Raw genomic sequence first — 14,808 nt, 5'->3', positions numbered from 1 at the left:
CGGAGTTGTAGTTCACCTACATGCAGAGAGCACTGTGGACTCAAACAATGATAGATCTGGACCAGAATTAGCACAAATAATATACCCAAATGTGGTGGAGTTTGGGGAAAATAGACCTCGATATTTGAGAGTTGTAGTTGCCGGGATTTATAATTCACTTAAAATCAAAGAGCATTCTGAACTCCACCAACGATGGATTGGAACAAACCTTGGCACACAGAACTCCCATGACTAACTCCTCGCGAGGAGAGCCCTCGGCCGGGTTGCGGCCTTGCCAGAAAGCGGGACCGCGGCCCAGCCAAGGAAGCCTCCTCGCGAGGAGAGCCTTCGGCTAGGCACGGCATTGAGGGCGGGGGCCTAAGGAGGCTGCCTCACAACCCCTCCAAAATGGCCAAACAACCCCCCTGGGGGTCGCAACCCCCAGGCTGAGAACCGCTTGATTAAAAAGTTTGAGGACCCCTGGGTTAAGACATCCAGGCTTATACTCAAGTCAATATGTTTTCCCAGTTTTTTGTGGTAAAATTAGGTGCATCGGCTTATATTCAGGTCGGCTTACACTCAAGTATATACAGTAATTCTCTGACAGGCTGGGTAAAGATGATGGGAGTTGGAGTTTTAAAAAAACCGAGTTTCCCCAACCCTTGTGCATCAGCAAAAGGCAAAACACAAAGTGCTTAAACAAAATTAAAACGTTGCTCTGGAAAGACCTTGTTCCCTTGAAAAGGCTGAACGAAAGCAAACACAGGAGAGAAGGAAGCAGAGTATTGGTAGACATATCATGAAACTATGGATCCATTTATTTACATGTAGAAAACCAGAAGAACAAGTGGGGAGAGGGGGGCTTTCTTTAGAGAAGGGATCATTCCTGCGGGAGGAAAAAAAACTGACATATATTCCAATACTTTTCAAACCTTTACTTGCTGTTTTCATACAAGGAGCTTTGATCCTTGGTGTCCCTTAATAGCTGCTTAAGATTGAAATGGCTGCCAAAGAGCCTCAAAGGGGAGCCTGTCACAATTTCGAGTCACTATAAAACAACCCCAAAATTCATTTTTTTTCTCTCTCTCTTCTGCTGTGACGGCGCTCCTCCAAAACGTCTGAAGTTACGAGCTCAAAGTCTGTTCGGAGCCAGATTGTAACGATGCAGTCGCTGCCAAAGCAATTTTGGGCCGACGAGCCGGAGATCCAAGTACATCACGATGTCCAATATGGAGGTCAAAGAAGGGGGACGATTCAGGATGGGTACTTACTGCCCTAAATGCCCCACGAGGAAGCTATACAGGGTTCCCTGACTAACTGAACTTGGCAAAATTGAGGGGGAAGGGGCAGAAAATAACCCACCATAGAAAACAACTCTAAAGAGAGTCATGAAGCTATGAAAACTGAAATTTTAAAGCGGGGAAAACGGCTAATAACGGAAATACGTTTTTCCTTTCAAAGGTGATGGTTCTCAGGACAAGATTTCTGGCACCCGTTCCATCCTAGCATCACACACAAGCGTTTAAAACCCTGTCATAAACAGAAATACGAGTGGAAGAAAGTCACAAGTTCAGTGGGCAGTCTCCTCTTTCAAAGCGAGGGAAGAAGTTCACAGTAAAATGGAAGAGAGGAGGAAGTTATTCCCAAGTTATCTGAAACTGAGTTCTGAGATTTGAAAGCTGATTTCGACAAACAAGTCCACTGCAGAAACAGCGAGGAAAAAAAAAATCCAAAGAAAAATAAACATATCCACGGAAAGGGCATTCTGCATCTCAAAAGCTTGCGTCAAGATGTCAGGGATGACGTACGTTTTGCAGATATTGTTTTTTTTAATATAATATACATGCATTATTGCTTGGAGAGAGAGACGGAAGATGGAAGTGTCTGCGGCAGGCGGCTAAGGGGCCATCCAGAACGGCATCTGTTGCTTCGCCCGTTGCTGGGAGGAAGGGTACTGGTATCCTAAACTCCACGTCTGCGAGTAGCTACTTGCGTTTTTATGCCCGCCGTGGTCTTCCTCTTCGTCCGAGGAGTCGCCGGTGTAAGCGACCAACCCAAACCCCTTCTCGTTCGCTTTCATCTTCTTCGCTGGGTGATCTAAAAGTGACAAGGAGGAAAGAGAGAGAGAGAAAAAACAAGACATCCCACCCCAAAAAAGAGAAAGGTAAAATAAAAATAAATATCCCTCAAACACGTTAATTCAAAATGAAGAGGCATTGTAAAGATATCGTTAGTCGGACACCATTTGGAGGTCAAGAGCCGACCGAGAGTCACCCCGGGAAGGAGGCCCACGCCACGTGGCATCGGCATCGACACAAGCGTGATCCGTCAGAACCATGTAAGAGAACAGAGAGAGAGAGAGAAAAAAAGAAAAGACACAAAAAAGAAAGAAAAATGCAAGTTAGCAAAATCAGACTACAAGACGTTGTCCGTTACAGAATACAAGTATTTTAAAAAGGGCGGGGAGAGTCCAACTACGGGTAATGGGTCTTGGGAGGTTTGTTTTGGACTGTTAAAGGATTCATAATTAAGAAAGCACCGGGTTCTCCAGAAGCCTGAGAAGTGTAAAAACGCAGGCTCAGCTGTGCTCACCAAAAAGGCACACTTCACAACTCATTACAAAACCCTATACGGTTCCAGCCCAGCATATCTGTCCAATCGCATCTCCTTCTATGTCCCGCCTCGGAGTTTAAGATCTTCTGGGGAGGCTCTGCTCTCGGCCCCACCTCTATCACAAGTGAGATTGGTGGGGACAAGGAGCAGGGCCTTCACGGTGGTGGCCCCTCACCTGTGGAATTCACTTCCCGTGGAAATTAGGTCATCGACATCCCTCCTCTAGTTTAGAAGGAAACTAAAAACATGGATATGGGACCAGACCTTTGGGTAATCTGGCAGATAGACAAAGGACAATGACGACTAGAATTGATAGGATTTGACAATGTGGAATGAACTTACGGATTCTGAGCTGGCGAACGTTGAACATTAGATTGGTTTTTATTGATTGTGATGTATAACTTGATTGTTTTAATTGTTTTATCATTGCTGTTGATACATGTTTTATCTTGTTGTCTGTTGTTGGCATCGAATTGTGCCTTTGGTAAGCCGCCCTGAGTCCCCCCTCGGGGGTTGAGAAGGGCGGGGTAGAAGTGCGCGAAATAAATAAATAAATAAATAAACTACAGGTAATGGGTCTTGGGAGGTTTGTTTTGGACTGTTACAGGATTCATAATTAAGAAAGCACCAGGTTCTCCAGAAGCCTGAGAAGTGTAAAAACGCAGGCTCAGCTTTGCTCACCAAAAAGGCACACTTCACAACTCATTAGGGCAGGGGTCCTCAAACCAAGATACGGCCCTCCAAGGTCATTTACCCGGCCCTCGTTCAGGGTCAACCTAAGTCTGAAACGACTTGAAAGCACACAACAACAGCAACAACAACAACCCTATCTCATCAACCAAAAGCAGGCCCACACTTCCCATTGAAATGCTAGTTTATATTTGTTACAGTTGTTCTTCATTTTAATTATTGTATTGTTTTTAAGTGGATTTTTTTTTGCACTACAGACTGTGACCTGGCCCTCTGTTTAAAAAGTTTGAGGACCCCTGCATTAGGGAGAAGAATGCAACTAAACACACATACATTCCATCTTTACTAAACTGTACTCGGACTACTGCAATGCACTCTACGTAGGGCTACCCTTGAAAACGGCCCAGAAATTTCAATTGGTTCAACGAGCAGCGGCCAGGTTGTTAACTGGTGCTCCTTACAGGGAGCGGTCAACTCTTCTGTTTAAGGAGCTCCATTGGCTGCCGTTCATTTACTGGTCCCAATTCAAGGTGAGGTGCTTACCTACAAAGCCCTAAACCAGTGGTTCTCAACCTTCCTAATGCCGTGACCCCTTAATACAGTTCCTCATGTTGTGTTGACCCCCAACCATAACATTATTTTTGTTGCTACTTCACAACTGTAATTTTGCTACTGTCATGAATCGCAATGTAAATATCTGATATGCAAGATGTATTTTCATTCACTGGACCAAATTTGGCACAAATACCCAATACGCCCAAATTTGAATGCTGGTGGGGTTGGTCATTTGGGAGTTGTAGGTGCTGGGATTTATAGTTCACCTACAATCAAAGAGCATTCTGGACTCCACCAACAATGGAATGGAACCAAACTTGGCACACAGAACTCCCATGACAAACAGAAAATACTGGAAGGGATTGGTGGGCATTGCCCTTGAGTTTTGGAGTTTCAGTTCACCTATATCCAGAGAGCACTGTGGACTCAAACAATGATGGATCTGGAGCAAACCTGGCACAAATACTCAATATGTACAAATGTGAACACTGGTGGAGTTTGGGGAAAATAGACCTTGACATTTGGGAGTTGTAGTTGCTGGGATTTATAGTTCACCTACAATCCAAGACCATTCTGGACTCCACCAACGATGGAATTGAACCAAACTTCCCACACATAACCAACAGAAAAGACTGTGTTTTCTGATGGCCTTTGCCGAAACATTTGACACCCCCTTGTGACCCCCCCAGGAGTCCCGGCCCCCAGGTTGCGAAACACTGCCCTAAACGGTTTAGGACCTGCCTACCTGCGTGACCACATCTCTGTGTACGAACCCACACAATCTCTTCGATCATCTGGAGAGGCCCTGCTCGCATTCCCACCACCATCGCAAGCGCAATTGGTGTGGACGAAGGAGAGGGCCTTCTCGGTGGTGGTCCCTCGACTCTGGAACTCACTCCCCAAGGACATTAGGCATACCCCAACTCTGGCAGTCTTTAGGAGGAGCCTGAAAACGTGGTTGTTTCAATGTGCCTTTCCAGAATAAGGAAACTCCCAGCAATATGTCCCTAAACGCACTTTACCAGTAATCTAGGTTTGTCTGCACATTTCATATTGAGTATTGGTGCCAAGTTTGGTCCAGATCCATCATTGAGTCATAGAATCATAGAGTTGGAAGAGACCTCATGGGCCATCCAGTCCAACCCCATTCTGCCAAGAAGCAGAAAAACTGCATCCAAAGCACCCCCAGCAGATGGCCATCCAGCCTCTGTTTAAAAGCCTTCAAAGAAGGAGACTCTATCACACTCTGGGGCAGAGTTCCACTGCTGAAATGCTAATCAATGTGGTCAGTTGAAACATTCACACCTAGCTCCAACATACAAGAGTCCATTGTCCCACCCTGGTCACTCCACAGATATATAAACCCAATTTTCCTAGTTCCAACAGACCTCGCTACCTCTGAGGATACTTGCCATAGATGCAGGCGAAACGCCAGGAGAGCCCGAAAAAGCCTACAACAACCCAGTGATTCCGGCCATGAAAGCCTTTGAAAACACATTATTATTACCATTACTATCATCATTGTTACACTGTGTAACACAGTTTTTGTTCCTGGGCTATAAATGTTATTTGCTAATGGGTTCTATCATAAAAACATTTTTATAAACTTTTTCCAAATTTATTAAACTGCGAAAACTTTGTTTTTGTGGGACATCCTGCAGCAGGTTTTGCTATAGTTTTTCAATAAATATCTCACAGAGTCTTAATCAATTCAACATAGTTTGTGGCAGCCACAAAAACAAACAACTGCTTTCAAAGCAAGGACCGCACATGTAAACAGGAAATAACACTTTCAAACCAGGAACACCAGGATTGTGGGGCAGCTGGCTGAGTGTCAGCTGCATTAAGATCACTCTGACCAAAAGGTCATGAGTTTGAAGCCAGCCCGGGTTGGAGTGGGTTTCCAACCAATTGTGTGTAGCCTGTTGTCGACCTTTGCAACCCGAAAGACAGTTGCATCTGTCAAGTAGGAAAATTAGGTACCACCTTAAAGTGCGGGGAGGCTAAATTAACTAATTTATGAGGCCACAAAGAAGACTTCAGCAGAGCATTCCAGCGGGGAAGCATGCGGGGAATGCGGAAGTGCTTCATCAGCGTCGCAGATGGACGATGAAAGCGACAGTTCCCAAATAACACTTTCAAACCAGGAACACCGGGATTGTGGCGCAGCTGACTGAGTGTCAGCTGCATCAAGATCACTCTGACCAAAAGGTCATGAGTTTGAAGCCAGCCCGGGTTGGAGTGGGTTTCCAATCAATTGTGTGTAGCCTGTTGTCGACCTTTGCAACCCGAAAGACAGTTGCATCTGTCAAGTAGGAAAATTAGGTACCACCTTAAAGTGTGGGGAGGCTAAATTAACTAATTTATGAGGCCATAAAGAAGACTTCAGCAGGGAAGCATGCGGGGAATGCGGAAGTACTTCATCAGCATCGCAGATGGACGATGAAAGCGACAGCTCCCCTGGTGGCCAGAAAAAGTTAAAAATAGCCTCTGTGTATGTCTGTATATGTTTGTATGTCAAAAATTGGCATTGAATGTTTGCCATATATGTGTACACTGTAATCTGCCCTGAGTCCCCTGAAGGGTGAGAGGGGCAGAATATAAATACTGTAAATAAATAAATAAATAAATAAACAGAAGAAAATTCAAAATATGTTACGTTGTGTTATTAGAGCCCCATCTTGCACAAGGAGTCTTCCATTACATATGACTAGGTGTTATGTGTTAAATATTAGTGGCCTTAAAAAAAGGTTTTCAGATAAAAGAAACCACAGAAGAGACAAGTGACAGTGAAAAGCCTAAGCATCAAGTTGCAGATATCAACAAATTGGAATCAGTATCGGTCCATAAAGTGCGAGGTGAGATCAATACTAGTCCTCAAGTATAATCATTAAGGATTCCTCAACAAGGTCAAAGGCCTGTTTGAAGAGCCAAGTCTTCAAATTGGTTCAAAATCTAATCTCCCTGGGATCACAAAGGAACAAGAACGGGACATGAGAACTCAATGAGGTGCCAGAGACAACATAGGGAAGAACGGAGAGGAGAAGCCGGCTGCTCACGGCATAACCCTGCAGGGCAGCGCTGACGGCACATAGAGGAACAAGGCCACCTCTCACACGCACACGCTCACCATTGCCGCCCAGGGACCCATTTCGATCGTCAGGCTCGGCTTTCATTCCGGTTACTGGTAAAGACGGCGGAGGCATCAGCTGCCTGTTCGGTGACAAAGGAAAACAACCGTTACCAACTGGCATTTCAAAGGCTCCAAAGGTTATGAACACACCAAGCCATGCTCCAGAGCAGTGGTTCTTAAACTACAGAATCATAGAGTTGCTCATAGGTTTGCTCTTGCTGGGAACAGAAGGGAGTAATCAGTCTCAGCAAGAAGAGATAAGCAAATGTGAAGAGGCTTTCGTTTTGACTAGTTCCTGAATTGTAGCTCGCTGTAGTAAGACGTGTCTGTTGAATGTGCTTAGTAAACTTAGTTTCTTTTGTAACTCAAAGCCTGCAGAGTCCTACAAGGAAGGAGATTCCATCTGAACATGAGGAAGAACTTCCTGACTGTGAGAGCCGTTCAGCAGTGGAACTCTCTGCCCCGGAGTGTGGTGGAGGCTCCTTCTTTGGAAGCTTTTAAACAGAGGATGGATGGCCATCTGTCAGGGGAGCTTTGAATGCAATATTCCTGCTTCTTGGCAGGGGGTTGGACTAGATGGTCCATGAGGTCTCTTCCAACTCTATGATTCTATGACTTACACAATGATGGATCTGGACCAAACTTGGCACCAATACTCAATACGCCCAAATGTGGAGTTTGGAGGAAATAGACCTTGACATTTGGGAGTTGTAGTAGCTGGGATTTATAGTTCACCTACTTAAATCAAGAAATAGTTTTCTAAGATCTACAGAGACACTTGCTGGAACACCCAAGCAAGCGAGACTCCAAAAGTGGCAGGCTCAAACCCAGAACCTCAATCAATGGCTGATACCAGATGAGAGACTCCCCCCTGGGCACACAGAAAACTGGATGACTTGGAAGGCGCTGAACAGACTGCGCTCTGGAACCATGAGATGCAGAGCCAACCTTAGGAAATGGGGCCACAAAGTGGAATCCACGACATGCGAGTGGGGAGAAGAGCCAACCACTGACCACCTGCTGCAATGCAACCTGAGCCCTGCCACATGCACAATGGAGGACCTCCTTGCGGCAACACCAGAGGCACTCCAAGTGGCCAGATACTGGTCAAAGGTCATTTAATCAACTACTAAGCTCGCAAACTCTGTGTTTTGTCTGTCTGTCTGTTTGTTAGTTTTTGTTAAAAATGTAATACAACTGTCTGGTTGCTGATGACATGATAAATAAATAATCAAATAGCCTTCTGAACCCCACCAAAGATAGAATTGGGCCAAACTTCCCACACAGAACTCCCATGACCAACAGAAAACATTATGTTTGGCGACCCCCCCCCCCCTGACACCCACTCGCAACCCACCCCCAAGAGGTCCCAACCCCCAGGTTAAGAAAAACCATTCTAGGATGACAAGAAGGTGAGAAACACTGAATCTTGTTCACCCCCACAACCATGCTTTATTTTGTTCTGTTTCACAACCCACCTGTCCCTCTCTCTCTCCTTTCCTGAGGAACTTGCTGGTTTCGCGCCGGCTGCGTCCATCTCGCTCTGACTGGAGAAGCCTGCACCTAAATTAGTCATATGAATGGGTCCATGCTATGAGCAGAAAAACACAGTGGCATTAGCAAATCTAAAACTATCACAAAAGCTATTAGCTCCTTAATGAAAATTCTGCAGGTGAGCCCAACCTCTCTTCCTTTATTTTTTCATACCACACACCACTACGCTTCCTTTGTCTTGATCCACAAACAGGGTGGGAACATTGGCAATGACCTGTTACATACCAGTGAGTATATGAAACTCAAAATATGTATGATAACTAGCTATCCCCTGCCACGCTTTGCTGTGGCCCAGTCTGTGTATATGTGTATTGTGTGTGTATTTGTGTATATGTGTATATATGTGGTTCTGCACCGGTGTTGTAATGTAATTTTTTTATTTTTGGCTTTTTAAGTCTCTTCTGCTGTGCTGTTGTAGGTTTTTCGGGCTATATGGCCATGGACTAGAGGCATTCTCTCCTGACATTTCGCCTGCATCTATGGCAAGCATCCTCAGAGGTAGTGAGGTCTGTTGGAACTAGGAAAATTGGGTTTATATATCTGTGGAATGAACAGGGTGGGACAAAGGACTCTTGTCTGTTGGAGCTAGGTGTGAATGTTTCAACTGACCACCTTGATTAGCATTTTGGCAGTGGAACTCTCTGCCCCGGAGTGTGGTAGAGTCTCCTTCTTTGAAGGCTTTTAAACAGAGGCTGGATGGCCATCTGCTGGGGGTGCTTTGGATGCAATATTCCTGCTTCTTGGCAGAATAGGGTTGGACTGGATGGCCCATGAGGTCTCTTCCAACTTTAGGATGACCAGGGTGGGACAAGGAACCCTTGTCTGCTGGAGCTAGGTGTGAATGTTTCAACTGATCACCTTGATTAGCATTTGATGGCCTGGCAGTGCCTGGAGCAAACCTTTGTTGAGAGGTAATTAGATGTCCTTGTTTGTTTCCTCTCTGTTGTTGTGCTGTTGTAATTTTAGAGTTTTTTTAATACTGGTAGCCAGATTTTGTTCATTTTCATGGTTTCCTCCTTTCCACCATGTCAGACTACACAGAGAAGCCATTGCAATCCACAAGCATGTGGACAACTTCAACAGTGAAGCTTACATTGCATTTCCCACTAACTTGGCAGTGGCATCCTTCACCCATGCCTAACTACCTATTATTTAGTACCTCTTTTGAAAAATGAGAGTTATACGAGAGAGAAAATTATGAAAGTCTGTTGTTGTTACATGCCTTCAAGTTAATACTGACTTATGGCAAACCCATCACAGGGTATTCTTCGCAAGATCTGATCAGAACGGATTTGCGCTAAGAGAATATAACATTCCCAAAGCATCCCCAATAAGTTTCCAAATCTGAGTGGGGGTTTGAACCCTGGTCTACAGAAAAAGGTAAAGGTCTAGTTCTATTCGACTCTGGGTGGTGGTGCTCATCTCTATTTCTAAGCCGAAGAACTGACGTTGTCAGTAGTCTCCAAGGTCATGTGGCTAGCATAACTGCATGGAATGCCGTTATCTTCCAGCAGAAGCGGTACCTATTGATCTACTCATACTTGCGTGTTTTCAAACTGCTAGGTTGGCAGAAGCTGGGGCTAACACCCTGCTCCACGGATTCGAACAGCCAACCTTTTGATCAGTAATTTCAGCAGCTCAGCAGTTTAACCCACTGCTGCAATGGGGACTCCATTCTGGTCTCCATAGTCCAACAATATTCAAAACTATTACACTATGCTAACTCTCTATTAGGAAGGCTGGGAAGTTGTTTTTCTCGCAACTAGCATCATTATTAGTATGGGTGATATTTATCCAATGTCCCCCAAGGCGACCCAGGACTTTTTTTTTACCCTCCCCATTTTGTATTCAATCTGTACCTAGAAAACTTTGTGTCTGTTGGGATGTGGGGGGAGCAGGGGGGGGTATAAAAAAGAAGGGCTGAAACGTTATGAAGATAGAGTTGGGGAGTGGGGGGAGGAGAAGAGAAGGGGTCTACATTTTTAGGGTAAAGGTTTTCCCCTGACATGAAGTCCAGTCGTGTCCGACTCTGGGGTGTGGTGCTCATCTCCATTTCTAAGCCAAAGAGCCGGCGTTGTCCACAGACACCTCCATTTTATTATGTTGTAACAAACAAACATTACATTATTATTTATATAATAATAATAATAATAATAATAATAATAATGACGATGATGATGATGTCTGGAATGGCTCCATATTTGGGAAGGATGCTTTTTGTATGAATCCCCAGGGAAATAAAGTGCCTCCACCTTTCAACTATCAAAATCCAACACGAGAAGCAAAGGAAGAACTCCTTCAAAAGCCTGGGACCCCTTTAAAGGGGTCACTTCTCATTCCAAGGCTCTACAAAGATACAAATAATGTTCTGCAGAGTCATTAACCCATCTTAAGATCACTCTGACCAAAAGGTCATGAGTTCGAAGCCAGCCCGGGTTGGAGTGGGTTTCCAACCAATTGTGTAGCCTGTTGTCGACCTTTGCAACCCAAAAGACAGTTGCATCTGTCAAGTAGGAAAATTAGGTACCACCTTAAAGTGTGGGGAGGCTAAATTAACTGATTTATGAGGCCATAAAGAAGACTCCAGCAAAGCATTCCAGCGGGGAAGCAGGCGGGGAATGCGGAAGTACTTCATCAGCGTCGCAGATGGACGATGAAAGCGACAGCTCCCCTGGCGGCCAGAAAAAGTTAAAAAGCCTCTGTGTATGTTTGTATGTCAAAAATTGGCATTGAATGTTTGCCATATATGTGTACACTGTAATCCACCCTGAGTCCCCTGCGGGGTGAGAAGGGCGGAATATAAATGTTGTAAATAAATAATTATATTCCAATACCAAAATACTGACAATCCTAATACCGACATTGAGAAAGGGTATTCCCTCCCAGACGTACACCTCCAAACTGAGATAAAATGGCTCTGAGTCAGAAGTCAAAGCGTGGGACCAGCCACTTGGCAATAGAAAAAGGTTTGGGAAAAAGGCAACAAAACGACTGTGTATCACCTGGTAGCCCAGCAGCCCGGATTCATGTTCATCCGGCAGCTCTTCCGTGAAGCGCCTCTTCTGGCCCAGTTGGGGCTGGCCTGGCAGCTGCGTATTGGCCGGCAAAGCAGTCTTTCCAGGGGCGGCGGGAAGAAGCGAAGGGCCCAGAGGCGCCTGGGAAGCACAGGGAAATAATAAGGAAAGCGTTTCAAAATGTCCGAAGGAAGATTAAAACAAGATCATTGCTGCAGAGCTGGAAGGGGAACGCCTTCAAGATTCTGTGACTTACAATGGAGACTAAAATAAATACTCACTCACTCTTCAGGAAAAATAACTTAGGCAAACCTGTTCACATGGCAACGGACAAATACATACAGAAATAATACATACAGAAATAATAATAATCTATATCTATATATATAGAACAAAAGTCAGTGTTTGTATGTATCTATGTATGAATGCGGCGTGAGGTGTATGTGGCAGCTTTCTGATTGGCTGCCACTTTCATAGGCCACTGTAACCAACACGGGTGTGCAGAAGTCATTGTTATTATGTTTGTGTTTAACTGTTAGAGTATGTATTTGTGTTTGTAACAGTAGCTAAAACTGGAGTCATCTGGTTTGAATCCACAGTGAGCGTTGCCAAGGAGACGAGGCTGGCTAGCTTCTGAGAGGGAGAAGTGGGCGGAGCCAAGCAGGAAAAGTTATGTGCATTTTTTTAAAAAAGGCCTGAGAGTGAGGCTTGTGTGTGACCGGCTGATGTTTTATCAGTCTAGGAGGGCTGAAGAAAGAAACCTGGCCAGATTCTTTAGTCAAAGAAGACTAAAGGAAGCCTAGTTAAGATCCCTAGTTAAGGAAGGATCAGAGATTTGATCGAGGGAAGATCAAATTGAAAGGTTATTTATAGTAGTGAAACATTGTTCACCAGAGAGCTTCACCTCAGTGAAAGTTAGCCACAAGCTGTGTTGTCTGGAAGAGTGGACTGTATTATAAACCACGTGATATTCAAAGTTCCATAAGTTATTTAACAGCCTGCAACTATAAGCTTTGTACACAATAAACTTGTTATCTTTTGTTGAAAACCGTCTCATCTCAACTAATCTGCGTCTGTAGAGCCAGATCTCATCGGTGGTACCTCAAATACCTCAAGTTGGTGGCAGTTACCTTAATTTACTAATAATAATTGGCCTCCTCCATAATATACTCTTCTACACAATTGAGGCCTGAGGTAAATTCCCTCCATAACATCCACATCTATACAATTGGTGGCAGCGGTGAGATTAAAAAGTGCCTGAGGTAAAATACCTCCATTATTAGGGCCTGCCGTTGCCAACCTCAGCAACACACAAGCACCTCCTCGCAATTGGTGATTGCGGTGGGGATCTTCAAAGATAAAATCCCTATACCCTGTCCATCGTTGAGTTCACATCTTCCCAACGGGTGACGCACCTGGACCAAACTTGGCACACATAACCCTCATGAGCCCCTTTACGTCCTGGTTCGGTTTGGGGGAGGTGGACAATGGATTATGGGATTTGTAGTACTTTCAAATGGCTTGGTTCCCAGGGACCACTGTGGTCCCCAACAAAGACCTACCTCTGTCCTCCCCCAACAAAGACCGAACTTGGCACACTGAGCCCCCATGACCCACTCTACATCCTACTGCGTTTGGAGAAGGGCAGACCATGGATGATGGGAGTTGAAGTACCTCCACTGACTGATCAAGACCAAACTTGTCACACTGAACCCCCATGACCCACTCTACATCCTACTGCAGTTTGGAGGAAGGCAGACCATGGATGATGGGACTTGAAGTACCTCCACTCAATTCCTGAGACCACTGCGACCCTCATCCAATTACCAATAAAAACCAAACTTGGCACAGAGAGCTCCCATGGCCAACTCAACATTCTGGTGCAGTTTGGGGGAGGATGGACTACGGATGATGGGACCTGCAGTACCTTCACTCACTTTCTGAGACCACTGCTACCCTCATCCAATATTGATCAAGACCAAACTGCACGCAGAGCCCTCACGACCCACTCTACATCCTGGTGCAGTTTGGAGGAGGATGGACAACAGATGATGGGACTTGAAGTACCTCCACTCACTTCCCGAGACTGCTGCGAACCTCATCCAATGACTGATCAAGACCAAACTTGGCACACAGAGCCCCCATGACCCACTCTACACCTGGTGCAGTTTGGAGGATGAACCATGGATAATGGGACTTGAAGCACCTTCACTAACTTCCTGGGACCACTACAAGCCACATAAATAACTGATAAAGACCAACCTTGGTACACAATGCCTTTCTCAAATCACCCGGGCAGCGCTAGGTACCCAAGCTAATAATAAGTGCATCATAGGGGTAACACTATAGATGGAGCAAACAGAAATGGAATAAATGGTCACTCTCCAAAGTGACCAATACGGTAATTCACCCACTGTCAGGCCAATAACCTTACCTGGCCAGTGCTTGCAGGTGGTTGCACTTGAGGGATTGGGTACTGGGTGGGCACAGGAGGGACTCCCGTGGGAAGGGTCAAGACTCCTGGCGCCAATGGGACAGCAGGAGGCACAATGCCCGGCACACCATAAGGAGGCTGCACTGGTTGCTGAGGTGGAGGAACCACCGGATAGCCAGCCTGGAAGCCGTTGGGTGGGTAATAAGGTGGCTGAGGGGGGACTGTGGCCACCGTTGCAGGCTGAGCGAACCCTAGATGGAAGAAACAGGAAAGGAAGGGCACGTGAAAACAGTGTTTACTCTCTGGCTGTAATTCTTACGCAAGAAACCTTGCATTTTCCACGATCCTTTCTCTCTGTCCTCCCCAGCTTCAACACATTCATCCTGCAACAGAATCCAAACTCTAATACTGAATACTCATTCTGACAATACGCACCTGCTAAGGGCACCGCCGTGGTAATCTGGTTCACAAACCGCGAATATTCAGCATGAACCTTTGAAGAAATTGATGATGATGATTATTAATATATTTCATCAGTGGGTTTAACTAGTATTTTAACTCTGTATCTTTTTTTTTTTAATATAAATTTTTATTAAAGATTTCAAAAAGTTTTACAAAAAATATCAGAAGAAGTGGAAGTGGGGAAGGGGAGGGGCGAAGAGGGGGGGGAACAAGGTAGAGAAGGGGGTGGGGAAAGAGGAGGGGCTAAAGATGGGTCAACATGAAAGGGGGGGTGTATAAAATTGGCTTCCGTCTCCATTTGCGTCGCGTTTTTAGATTTAGCTTCTCTGCTTGAATAGTGCTGTCTTCGAGCTTCCCCTTTTGTTGATTGAGTG

General features: G+C 45.2%; 1 protein-coding gene across 2 annotated transcripts in view; it reads right to left on the bottom strand.

Annotated features, from left to right (window-relative positions):
* Positions 1-779: 779 nt before the first annotated feature.
* Positions 780-14,808, bottom strand: part of KHDC4 (KH domain containing 4, pre-mRNA splicing factor) — a 32,052-nt gene continuing 18,023 nt past the window's right edge. Inside the window, exons 9-14 of one of the 2 annotated variants that reach the window (XM_060758451.2) lie at positions 14,408-14,465; positions 13,973-14,223; positions 11,527-11,679; positions 8,449-8,561; positions 6,968-7,050; positions 780-2,076 (exon numbers count right to left, since the gene is read on the bottom strand). In XM_060758451.2, coding sequence (XP_060614434.2) covers positions 1,877-2,076; positions 6,968-7,050; positions 8,449-8,561; positions 11,527-11,679; positions 13,973-14,223; positions 14,408-14,465 — 858 coding nt within the window. In that variant the 3' untranslated portion in view covers positions 780-1,876. The remainder of the gene's footprint in view (positions 2,077-6,967; positions 7,051-8,448; positions 8,562-11,526; positions 11,680-13,972; positions 14,224-14,407; positions 14,466-14,808) is intronic. The other variant, XR_010910390.1, reaches the window with a different exon arrangement.

The sequence above is a fragment of the Anolis sagrei genome, chromosome 12 (genome assembly GCF_037176765.1).
Source record: "Anolis sagrei isolate rAnoSag1 chromosome 12, rAnoSag1.mat, whole genome shotgun sequence".
Classification (NCBI taxonomy): Eukaryota; Metazoa; Chordata; class Lepidosauria; order Squamata; family Dactyloidae; genus Anolis; species Anolis sagrei.
Note: the sequence above shows the minus strand (reverse complement) of the source record. Positions and strands in the feature narration are given on the sequence as shown.